Here is a 12,179-nt window from a genome sequence, read left to right as displayed (position 1 = left end):
TATATTTTTTCAAACAATTCAGATACTATCATTACACTTCACGCAGTATCACTTCACCCCGTTCAGCCCCAAACTTTCAACTAGGTTTCCTTGTAAAGGAAACAGAATCTCAGCCAAGTAGCATTTCCACTTACCTTTGGGGCCTGCACCAGCAGCCACGGCAAATGTTATGACTGCCAAGCGTTTGTTGTTTCTGTTTCTGTTGGTTTCTTGTTGTTGGGTTGGTTGTGATTGCTGTGATTGTTGTAGTCTGAGCAATAAATTAGCTAATTTTAGCACGTTACAGGGACTCCCGCACTACTTCTCCCGCACACAGTCACGAACACCGGCACTGGCACTGGCGCGCACAGAGTGGAAAAGAAACGTCAGGGGATTCCGGGACAGACCAGAAAAAATGCCTCGTGCCTCTCCGGCTCGGAGTGGCTTGACCTATGTCAGGGGCGGGCTCCCAGCTAATGTTCTTGTTGTTGCTGTTTGTGTCGCCTTTGTTGCTGCTCTTCTTGTACGAGTATTTTGTGGATTCTGCACATTTTTCACATATTTTTCATAATTTTACGCGAGCACGGGAACTGGGTGAAAAAAGTGTGTAAAATAAAACTTTTGTAAACCGAAAAGTTTGTCCTGTTTCGGCTTCGGCTTCAGCTTCTGTGTTCTCTGTTCTCTGTTATGTGTTTGCTGTTTGGTTTGTTCTGTGTTTTTGTTCGGTATTTTTCGGTTTGTTTTGTTTGTTTGCACTCAAGCACTCAAATCTCTGGTGAAATATTAATTTTCACAAATTCTGACACTTTTTACGTTTTACATTTTACGTTTTAGCCGGCAGTTGGAGTTGCAGTTGCAAGTGTGCTGTGTGTTTGCTTTTCGTATTTAGATAGCCAACTTTTTGTGTATTGCTAATTCATTTGGTTTGCTTTGTTTTCTGCTGCTCGTATTATTTACTTTGCTGTTGCTCGTCGCTTAATTTATTTACTCGTTGGCCGTCGTCGCCATCGTCCTCGTGGCCCAAGCCCGTGTCTCTACCGTTGTTGTCGTAGTAATAGTCGTCCTGGACCTTCTCCTGGCACTGGTCGTGGTCGTAGTCCTCGTGAGCGGTGTCAGCAACGGCAGCGCAGGCAGCAGCACAGCGAACCAAGCGATTTGACATTATCAACGTAACTGAAGCATCAGCGGCAGGAAGCTGTCGGCCCTAGCCGGAGTCCCAGCAGCAGCAGCAGCAGCAGTACGACGATGATGTCGCCGGCAGCAGGAGGCTGCCAGAGTCCGAAGGATTCGGCTGCCATCGGGTGGAGCTGCCAGTGAGAGGGCACTCGCCACTTAACGAAAGTCGAGCCGAAGTGCTGCTGTGTTGCTGGGAAATATGTAACTGACTGAGAATAACTGAGGCAAAAGCTCTCCACTTCGAAATGTTAAGCGACTGAGGGAAATGTTAAGTCAACAGAGGGAAATATGGGAAAAATGTGAGCACGATTGAGGAAGTTAACAGCTTTGTTAACAGCCACACTTTGCAGAACTGTTCTTTGAAGATTTCATGTGCCATCTGACGATACGAGAACGTACAGAAGTTGAATTGTGACGGGAACAAGCCACAAAGAAACATGATTTAATGGACAAGGGATAAAGTGGTTAACATCTAACGGAAGTAATGCACAACATACAAAATGGAAGCCATATTGACAAGAACAAACAAGACGATAAAGTGGAGTGGCGAAGAGAGGCAGAAATGGCAGCGGGTGTAGCATAGAGCAATATACAAGAAAACACCAAATGCATACGAGCCAGCAGGCACGGCATGCGGCAAAACAAAACAGAATAGAATAGAGTAGAACGGAGAGCGGAGAAAGGATACATGTGTACCATGTGAGGGAAAAAGAGAAGAAGTGACGGGAGTAGAGAGGGAGAGGGAGGGGAGAGGGGAAGGAGAGCGAGAGATGGATAGTTTGTGGTGTGTGGAAAAGGATGCTCTGGCTAGACAATAACTGTAAAATGTAAATATTAATATTGTCATAATAATAGACAAGACAACTTGAATGCAGATCTCTCTCAGAGCTGGTGAATGTGTGTGTGTCCTTAAAGGACAACTCAATGATGATGATATGCCACAAAAGTGCCCTTAAGCTGGCAAACGACAGAAGCGTGGAACGAAATGGAAACGAACAGCAGCAGAAGCGGCAAGAGCAGCAGAAGCGGCAGAAGCAGCAGCAATACAAAATGTCAGCTCATTTCCGGTTGCTTAATTTGAAATCGTTGTGCCAAAAATTACAAATGAGCTGACAATGGGACACCAAAGAAACCAAACAAGCGAAAAATAACAGGACACGGAATGGGTGCTAAAGTAGCGACATCCAGACAAGCGGACAAACAGACGGACAGACAGAGAAATCGAAATACAGTGGGTAGGGGAAGCTACATAGATAGGGGTAGAGAGATAGACGGCGAATGGGTGGGGCAGGAGAATGACTGGGAACAATAAGCACAAAATAGCAGCGTCTAATACGCAAAATAAACGAGAGCTGGCCACAGCATGACAGCCAGGATAACACTGGCCAGATGGGTGCAGTCCTGTAGTACACATTGCCACCACTGACACACCCACACACCCACACACCCACATGCCCCCACTCCCACTCCTCACTCCGCTCTGTTGTTTTACAATTTAACGCACATCCTAACAAGGCAACGCCCCATAGTTTAATTTTTGTCTCTCTGTCTCTGTCCCTTTTGTATGCGCTTGTGTATGTGTGCAACTTCCCTCTCATTCTACATATCTGTTGCTCTCTCTTTCTCTCTGTTGGTTGCACTCTAATCTAATGATGACAAGCGTCGCCCAACTGCAGTGGGGAACCGTCGGCTGCACTCAACCCATCATTTGGCCGGGCTTTTGGCTACCATTCCTTTATTGCGTATACGCCACGCGACAGAGTCGAAAAAAAGAGAGGTCAGTGTGGGACCCTGCCACAGACGATGCCACAATGTGTCGAAAATATTCTATGTCCAGCGTCATTCACCTTTTCGCCGAGAGAAGACGATAAAATGTACGCGAAACAGTTGCATCGTTCTCATACTCTCGAAATTTCTATCTAAAAGTATAACCTATCTACTTATTCTTTAATTATATTTGTCTCCCCTAAGTCATTCGTTCAGCTTTGATACCCTTCAGATGAAGGGTAGATCCTCTGAGATGAGCAGAATGAGGCAAGAAAGCTTTTGGGGCAGATGAAGACTGATTCTAGATATATATTACATGCATGTAACGTACATTTAAGATCTAATATGTACACATAGTTGTAATATTGAATAACATTATAGTAGTCTTCATGAGAACAGTTCTTGTATTCTAAATATCAATACCTTATAGAAATACCTCAACTAAGAGGTAAGAGAGCAACTCTGACAATAAAAATAGTTTGGACATCCTTTTGCGAGACACTAATGTCTCTCAAAGACATACTCAAACACATCGATAAAAGTACTCGTATTTTCCTAAAATTTTCCTCGCACTTTCCTTTTTGTTAACCGTACTTATCTTGCTGTTCCTCCCGCCCACAGCTCAACACCTGGCTTAGCGCTTTTCCAGAAACTTAATTAACGTTCATCGTTCATCAACTAATTGCCTAATTTATGCAAGTCAAATAAATGTCATGTCAACATATAATTAGTTATAGCCCCCGAAAATGCGCTAAGCAAATGTGACTCGCTCGGAAATTGTGTGTGCGGAAAATTTGCTAATTTATGCATGATTTAAATTCAGCATAGGGCACACTTAGTGGGGTCCAGGTCCGGGCCGGGCTAATTAAATTCCGAGGAATGCTGAAATATTCAAGAAAAAAATGTTCGCAAACAATGAGGATTGAAAGATGAAAGAAAACTATGCCCTTGCAAAGACACTGTTGCCATCCTTGGAGACGGGTCCCAGGCCTGTACAGAGTGCAGAGGGCTGTGGCTCTGGGACTTGTCCCTTTCTTGGCGATACTTTGGCTGCACTTTTGAGGTCATCTTCCTAGACCCGCTGGGACGAGGCTTAGCCTTGTCAGCTGCCCCTGCTGTTGGCCAGCATAATTTTGTTATTGTTTTTGCATTGCATTACAGCCAACAGAGGCGCAGGGCAGGGTCAGCACTGCAGGAGAGGGAGAAGATGGAGCAGTGGGAGCAGTCTTGCTGCTGCTGCTCCTTAATCTATTGGATTAGCGAAAATTCAATTAAGTCCGGTCCAAGGCTTCTCCTCCCCTTCCCACTCCACCCGGGACCAACTCAATTAAACTGTGTGCACTGTGCGTCGTGGTAGGGGCGGGGGCAGGGTCGGTCTGAAACTTTAACTCTGACATTTCGAATCGTAAATATTCCATATGCGATTGGGTGCAATTACTTTTGCAGAAAACATTCGCGGCTCTCATGCAATATTTGTTTAGCGGGCTAAACCAAATATCGCTCCACTAAATCCACGTCACAATCTAGCTATAAAATAATAAATAAACCCACACCAACAAAAATCAAAATCATTCCACCCGTTCCGTTTCGGCTTCAAGCAAAGGATTCACAAAAACTGCGGGGGTTTTGGGTTCATAAAAAATGGTTGCAAATTTCCAACCGAGTGCAAACATTGTTGTAGCGCAAATATTTACTACGCTTTAAACTACATACATATATGGCAGGTCCATGTCCCCCAGCAATAAAGCTCCAACACCAGCGGCAGTAGAGCAAAGCACCACTACCAGCAACGAAAATCTATCAGTAAATGATTGAACAAATTTGTATCCAGCCTCTCTCCCACACACGGAGAGTCAAAACAAGCAAATCGAAAAAGTGGAAAAAGAGATGAACGAGTCCGCAGAACGAAGTTCTTAGTACCCTTTTTACAATTAACAATCGCTCCAATGTGGATTATATTATCTATTTCCATACATTTCACGTTATTACAAAATATCGCATACCTCCGGAGAACTGTACTAGTCGCTAAATTTAAAATTGCCCTTCGTTTTACTACATTGGGTACGACAGCGAAAATACTCGGGGATGTTTATATCTACTTATAAGTTTTTAAACACTGCTCAATTAATATTATGCGAAATGAACTGTCTGATGGTATGGGTATGGGGCGCAAAAGGGCAGCACGCCGTGTCCCGGCTCTAGCATCACTGGCGGCCTATTAGTATTGGTAGAGAAGAGCGGTTTAATGTCGAAATGCTTGATATATTATTTTGTAAGCGTTAACATTCGGTCTCCGGATTTTCTGGACAACTGGGCTTAAAGTTTTCTGGACCCACGGGGTCTCGGGTCTCTTTCATTTGCGGTTCAACTGTTTGATTCAAGAAGTTGGACTTGCACTCGGCTTTCAATTCTGTAAAAACATCACTGGACTCTGTAAATAACATTTCCCCATCAGCCGGTCCCCAGTTTCCCCCCCTCAACTGTTGGTTAACCAATTTCAGTTGCTTGTTAATCTGGAAATAACTTGACGTTATTATAAATTTATCGAAACTATAAATGACAAACCAACCTTTCGCACTAATTCCAATTCATTATTGCACTGAAATAGATTAGCTGCAAATTGAAAAATATTGCTGGGTTTCTTCTCAATGGCCTCAGTTATTATGGTACGTATTATGGCTCGAATTTCCGGATGGCGTTGCAAATATGTCCAATCTCCCTTACGCATGTTTCTGGATATATTCCCAACAGTTGCATAAAATTTTTCCATATTCTCCTCATCTCTTGAATATTTGTTTTCATATACATCGGATTCGGTATGACTAGTCGTAAATCCAGAGTCCATGCTTAACTTTTGCCGAAAAAGTCACAAAAACTGGGTATGCTGTATCTAATTTTATATCTGAATTATGAAACGAAACTATTCGAAATGAAATAAAGTGCTCGGTGTTCTCATTTAGGTTTCATCTGGATCATCAGGAAAATTATATTTAACAAAAAAAGAAAACAGATTTAGGAGAAAACCCGACTCCATGACAATGCATGTTTGCATTTCAGTATTGCCGTCACCAGGATTCAAACCTAGGTTCCACGGCCACAATGTGGGGTCTCAAATCCTGAAAACTTTCGCACAAAAAAGACTACCCTAACTGTGAGAGTATTAGAATCAACAGAACGCTGAAAACCAATTCCAGAAATATGAGAGGCATTAAAACCAAAGACGTTCTAAGGCAGATAGCATTTAGCGGCCAAAGATCGGGCTCAAAGTATAGAGCAACAAAAAAAACACGACTGCCCTGACCCGCATTGACACACATAAATTGTTTTCGGGTTGCTCCACATACAGCCAAGGCAGAAAAGAAACAAACAAAAGAACAGGAAAAGGGATGGAAGATTGTTAAGGATACAAAAATTTAGAATTTAGAAACTAGTTCCTGTAGTCCCATTTCAATAGACTCGAAAACGTATCATTCCCGAAAACCTCTCCACTGTATCTTATACGAGTTATTCTATCTCTTTGCTCACTCATAGACCGAAGGCTAGAAAAAATATTTGAAGTATCTTAATCTCAAACAATCCACTCCACTCCTGGCCCCGGATTTCTCTTTCATTTGCTAAGCCAAACTCCATCAACTTTCATTTTCTCGGTTTCTCTGGTTGTCTCTCTGGGACAAGTCCGCTTCTTTGTCCTTCTAACAAAATAAGTCATAAATATATTTCGCTGATTTCATATTTTTCCACAAGGTTGCGAAAATAACTTGCATAATGTACAAACGTGGGGCCAGCAAAATACAAAACGGACTTAACCAAGGGACAAAAGAAATCCCAACAGAAGAGCGAATGGGAATGGGGGGCCAAAAGACAGAGAGGACAGAGAGCGAGAGTAATTCATAAAGAATGGAAAAAAAGAGAAAGGCTTACTATTCGCCTGGATATTTAAGTAGATTTGCCTGTTGTCTTTCAACTGTTTCACCATCCACCCACCCGGACACGCGCACGGTCATGGGGCTGGGGCTGGCGCTCGTTCTCGGGCTTTCTTTCATATTTTATCATTCCTTTCTTTCCCTTTTGATTCCTTTTTTGCTTGGCATGTTTTCGCGCTTCCCTTTTCATTCCCACGCTTTTGTACTTATAATTTCTCACGTTTTCCTGCAAATGCAGCACAAAATTCTCGCAGTAACTTTTAATTTCATGCCATTTAATTCGTTGAAAGCGGAACACGGAAAAAGAACAAAAAAATTGACAGCTGAAGCCATGCCACAGAACGAGAAGAAGACACTGCAATTACGGGTGTGTGTATGTGTGTCTCTGTGTGTGGAAGGCGAACGGAATTTGCCACAGGACACGCTTTATAACAAAAGTTGTTTCCTTTTTCCATTTTCCGACTTTTTTTCGTCTGTGTGCGCAGCGAAAAGGGACTACCAGTGGGGAATAACTCCTTGAAAAATTGTAGTGTACCAGAGTTTAAATATATATATATGTAAACAGATATATAGGCCCTCGGTATCAGCAGATGACCATGACTGACTTAAGGACGGCGTACAAATAGGGTTGGTCGTGTGCACTCTTGCTAGGCTCGGGTCTAGCTCGCCGGATGGTCGGGGTTCTTCCTCGCCTAATTGTACTATCGTACTCCACTACATTTAATTAGTGCACTTTACGGGAACTATAAGTGATTATATAAAACAAAGGAAACTGAAATACTGATAGCGCCGACACGCCAAAAAAAAAGCCCTACTGAACCATTTCTATTTAGAGAGAACCTAGGTGTTGATTGTCCCTCTCTTCTGTACCCTCCCTACCATGACATTGCGTTCGAGTTCTTGCATTGTCCCTTGATCAATCCTTTACTAAGGTTTACCACATTTTATAAGATCCTGGCACGCATACTCGACAGGCCATTTTTATGATTTTAAAGATTCATTTCAATCCAAAAAGATTCATATTTTAATATAATGTGAGACTTCAATTTCAATATTCATTACGTTGCAGTTGTAGAAACACAACAATTGACTTAGCTTCTAATTTGTGGGTAATATTTCCTTAATCCTAATTATCATATAAGTTTAGTTATAAATTCATTATTTTAAAGCATGAAAACCATTAGGGTATAGATATATATATATATATAAACGAGAGAATAAGAATCGAAATCGTAAACAAAAGCTAGATCAGACTGGGGTGCATTATACACACTGAGCAGACGGGTTTGAATCATTATACACTGTATGCATATCTACACTTTCAAGTTAATAGGCTCTTTTGACCAAACTACTTTTTGCTGTACATAATTACTCACTCCGGCGTTATTGTCTTACGCTGATCGTTGGGCCCAATGATGTCGTAGATGTTGACCGCAGCTGTTTAAAATATGGAAATCATAAATATATAATGCATACAATACAATTACGCTACAAACACCGTCGCATAGTCATCAGTCAGTTGTTTTGGTTTTCATAATACAGACAGAAATTTAATTGTTATGCTCTATCGCGAAAATTGAACCAAAAGGTAGCAAACGAAGACAATTTAGTGTGCATATGCACATATGTATGTAGGTATGTACGCGCGTAACATCAAAGAGGGGTGTTAATAAAGTTTCAGTTACATTACGTTAAACTGCTGATGTTTATGCGTTGGAACTTGATAATGAATTAAATGTAAATTGGACAAAACTCGATCCTGTGCTGCTGCTTTGTAGACTGTTGACCGCCTGAAGTTGGTTAGAGGTCAACAGGTGCGATGTATATGGTTCCGGGCCGTACTGACGAATCTTCCGCCAAGCTTGTATTTAGTTATTTATGTCTGAGCAGCACTAAATATTCTTGGCGATTAAGGCTGATCTGTTCCACTTGGATCTTTGGAGATTCCGACTTGGTGGCAATATAAGGTCCAGAAAAGATGAATTATGGATGGAGTTGGAGAAACCTCGACAACTGTTCGCCTAAGCCAGCTCCCAGGGTAGTCTTCTCGAGACTATACCGCGATGGGGCAGCTTAGGTACACCTCCCTGCAACATAGGTTATGTCAGCACGTGCACGGCACTAATATGAAAACGTACCTCTTTTCCCAAATATATCTGCACTAAATTCTTGTCATTCACTGACCACTGAACTGTACGGCACTTGTAACTATATGCTTCCAGCATATATTTGTGGAAATATATATATTTTCCGGATAGCACTATATATATGTGTGTGCAATATGTATGTTGCTCGCACTCGGAAATTATCACGTCTTTACAGATCGATCAACTTTCTTATATTGTTCAAAGCAGTAATAGACGATGGACTGAGTAGCCAGTGCAGCAGAGCTTTTGAGCTTTTTACTAACTGTGCAATCGTATGATCCAGAACATTCGCAGCAGCATACAACGATCGTCTAATGCACAGCATAGCTTAACTGTGCAATCGTACGATTGCCGTCTATGCTTCCCACTGTCCGTCGCTTGTATGTGTTCGTGGGCGTTCGGACTTAAGAGCGGCTAAGGCTTTGATCCAACCTTAAGAGCGGCTAAAGCTTGATCGTTCGAAATATCACTAGGGGGTCTCACGAGACGAAAGAAGATAACCAATTCCCTATATTTTGTGCTGGCTACTACACCACAGATAATTATACAAGACCTGCTCGACGAATAATTATCTGAAGAACTTGATTAGGAGAGATTATTTCCTGATTTGAATGTCTTTCAGATGATACACGCCGAGATATTTCTTGTTCCCATCGACCAATTCGTAATAGTACGGACTTCGCTTTTTAATTACCTGAGCGGGAATGAACACAGGGGCTAGTTTAGAACTAAACTTTTTTTATAGCACTACTTTGTGTGAAATTTCTAGCATATACCAAATCTCCAATCTTTAATTGTGTATCACGGCAGCGCAAATTGTAACTATGCGAATTTTCTTCGTGTGCCTTATTGACATTCGCTTTAGCCTGTTGCCGGATTAGCTGCAAGGAATCGGGGTTCTCCATTCTAGTATCGTCGTTCAAAAGGTCTAGTTTACGCAAGAGTGCGTAATCCTTCCCATTCAACATCATGTTTTGACCAAATGCCAGAAAATATGGAGAATACCCTGTACTCCTATGTAAGGTAGATCTCAATGAACCACTAATGGCATTTAGGTTACAGTCCCAATTGGAATGTTCGTTACCGATATAAGCTCGTATCGCAGCTATCACGGATCTGTTCAGTCGCTCGCTGGCATTCGCTTGCGGTGAATAAATAGCTGTGCATTTTTGTGTTATACCGAAGCTATTTAAAAATGCCTGAAAGTAGCTAGATTTAAATTGGGATCCATTGTCTGACAAGATGACTTCTGGCACCCCAAATGTATAAAAGAGAGACCCTTCCAGATATTCACAGATCTTAGGGGCTGTAAATTTCTTCAAGGGACACAGAAAATGGAACTTAGTATTGTGATCAACAACTATGAGCAATCCTGTTTCCCTTTTAGGTAAAGGAGTAAATGAAAAATGATATGCCGTAGGCAGGGTTTCCTCTACTGTTTGTGAGCTGATCTTAGGCTCCCTTAAACTTTGGTCGTTCGTTAAACTAGTAGGTGATTCTTGCAAACTTTTTTCTAAGGATGTGTCTGCTTGTTGTTGTTTAACACATCCTTCTGCCGGTTTCCCGGAGGGTTACATTTGGGACATACCGGTTTGTAAGTATCTTTTGTTCCACACCCGTAGCAAAAGATCTTACGAGGACCTACACAATCGTCAAATTTATGACCTTTGTTGTCACAGTTCCAGCAAGTTGGAACTGACTGTGAAGTACGACGTTGTATTTGACACACTTCATTATGCTCGACCAAGTCATCGAATAGCTGCTCGCTATCGTCTGGACCTGACAATTCCGATACGTATGAGCGAAGAGTCCTTTGCTTGACCGATCTTATATCGTTATAAAACTGCTCGTGCTTACGTACCTCTCGTCGTAATAACGATCTATTGGCAATCTTTAAGTGAAGAAGCTCGTGGTGAAGAGTGGGCTTGGAATTTCTAATAAGTAGATTCACAACATCTTCTTCTGTAACCGAATTATGAAGCCTATCCACGAGATCTTCGATAGCATATTGAAAGTCATCGAAGGATTCGTTTTCGCCCTGACGACTTTTCCTAATCTTTTCCCAGATATCATAGTCGGTCTCAACATCTTCAAATCTTCTTCTAAACTCTACACAAAACGTATCCCAATTAAAGTTTGGGTAATTTCGATGGAATTTCCAGTACCAATCACTAGCTTTTCCCGCGAATAAAAGATACAAGTGATCACAAAGCAATTGATAATTGTTATAAAGATTTTGTTGCGTTAGAGAACGTACTCGATAAATAAACTCATCCATCCTCATGCAAGTTTTTGAACCATCGAATTTAATGCGCCAATTCTGCATTATACTGGAAACTTTTGCTGGTGCTACGTGTGAGCTCGAATTACTTCGATTTGCACTCGCTCTTGAAAAATCTAAAAGAACTTCTGCGTGACTATCTCGTGCTTGACCGATACCCACGTTATTTGTTTGGTTAATGTTATTGTCACCGGAAACATCGGGAGAGATATGTTCTGGTTGCGTCAGCTGGAGTGACGCTAATTGACTTTGAATCGAAGATTCAATTGTTTTGCTTAAAAATGAAGTTAGTTGTTCCATTAACTGAGCCTGTTGAATGCTTACCGCAGACTGGACGTAGTTAGCGATTTCCACTTGAGAGGTTATTGGAAGGGTTGTGTTGTTGGTTTCAGTTTCTGTTAGTGAGCGATCTAACCTGGATCGTTGAGTTGCTCTCGTATTCATACCCCTTCTAATAAACTTTTGGCCCTTTTTAGGTCGATTAGACGTTCCGTCTATTGTGCTAAAAGATTCGTTAGCACTAGTTGGTCGTGTTCCTTCGGCGTTAAGCTCGGCTAACAACGGGTTGTTAGAGAATGTTAGTGCCAGAGCAGAACAATCTAATGAACAGGTGGGACATTTTGGGTTTGTCCTAATCTGTTCCAAAATACAAAGTTTATGGAATTTGTGTCTACACGGGGTGTTGGCTATAATCTCACTAGTTCCCAATACTTCGTTGCAAATTCCACAAAATGGTTCTGCTTCCTGCAACGCAGTTGTTATGTCATCTGTACTTCGCCTTACAGCCATTGTATATCAGACAATATTTAAGGAATTAAAGAAAAAAAAATAATAAAAAAAATTATATAAGAAGGTATTAATTGTAATAATAATGTCTGTCTTTCCCACATGCCAGAATACTTACGA

The 12,179-nt window shown here is 41.6% G+C and overlaps 2 protein-coding genes across 2 annotated transcripts in view; both read right to left on the bottom strand.

The window, feature by feature from the left end:
• LOC108163910 overlaps positions 1–1,207 on the bottom strand; it is a 49,736-nt gene extending 48,529 nt beyond the window's left edge. The window contains exon 1 of the mRNA XM_017299438.2: positions 135–1,207. The gene's annotated coding sequence lies outside the window, so the exon portion shown is untranslated. The remainder of the gene's footprint in view (positions 1–134) is intronic.
• Positions 1,208–4,857: 3,650 nt separating this feature from the next.
• On the bottom strand, positions 4,858–5,855 carry LOC108161520. The gene is made up of 2 exons (XM_017295797.2): positions 5,492–5,855; positions 4,858–5,435 (listed from the first exon to the last, which is right to left on the bottom strand). The coding sequence occupies exons 1-2, from the start codon at positions 5,765–5,767 to the stop codon at positions 5,202–5,204; spliced, it is 510 nt and encodes a 169-aa protein (XP_017151286.1). The 5' UTR covers positions 5,768–5,855; the 3' UTR covers positions 4,858–5,201.
• Positions 5,856–12,179: the final 6,324 nt, after the last annotated feature.

The sequence above is a fragment of the Drosophila miranda genome, chromosome 4 (assembly GCF_003369915.1).
Source record: "Drosophila miranda strain MSH22 chromosome 4, D.miranda_PacBio2.1, whole genome shotgun sequence".
Taxonomy (NCBI): Eukaryota; Metazoa; Arthropoda; class Insecta; order Diptera; family Drosophilidae; genus Drosophila; species Drosophila miranda.
Note: the sequence above shows the minus strand (reverse complement) of the source record. Positions and strands in the feature narration are given on the sequence as shown.

Bases quoted from the DNA above. Each gene is read 5' to 3' on its own strand.
- LOC108161520 (XM_017295797.2), bottom strand. From the start codon at position 5,767: ATGGACTCTGGATTTACGACTAGTCATACCGAATCCGATGTATATGAA. The intron at 5,436-5,491 runs GTTGGTTTGTCA...AGTTATTTCCAG, and splicing joins AATTGGAATTAGTGCGAAAG to ATTAACAAGCAACTGAAATT.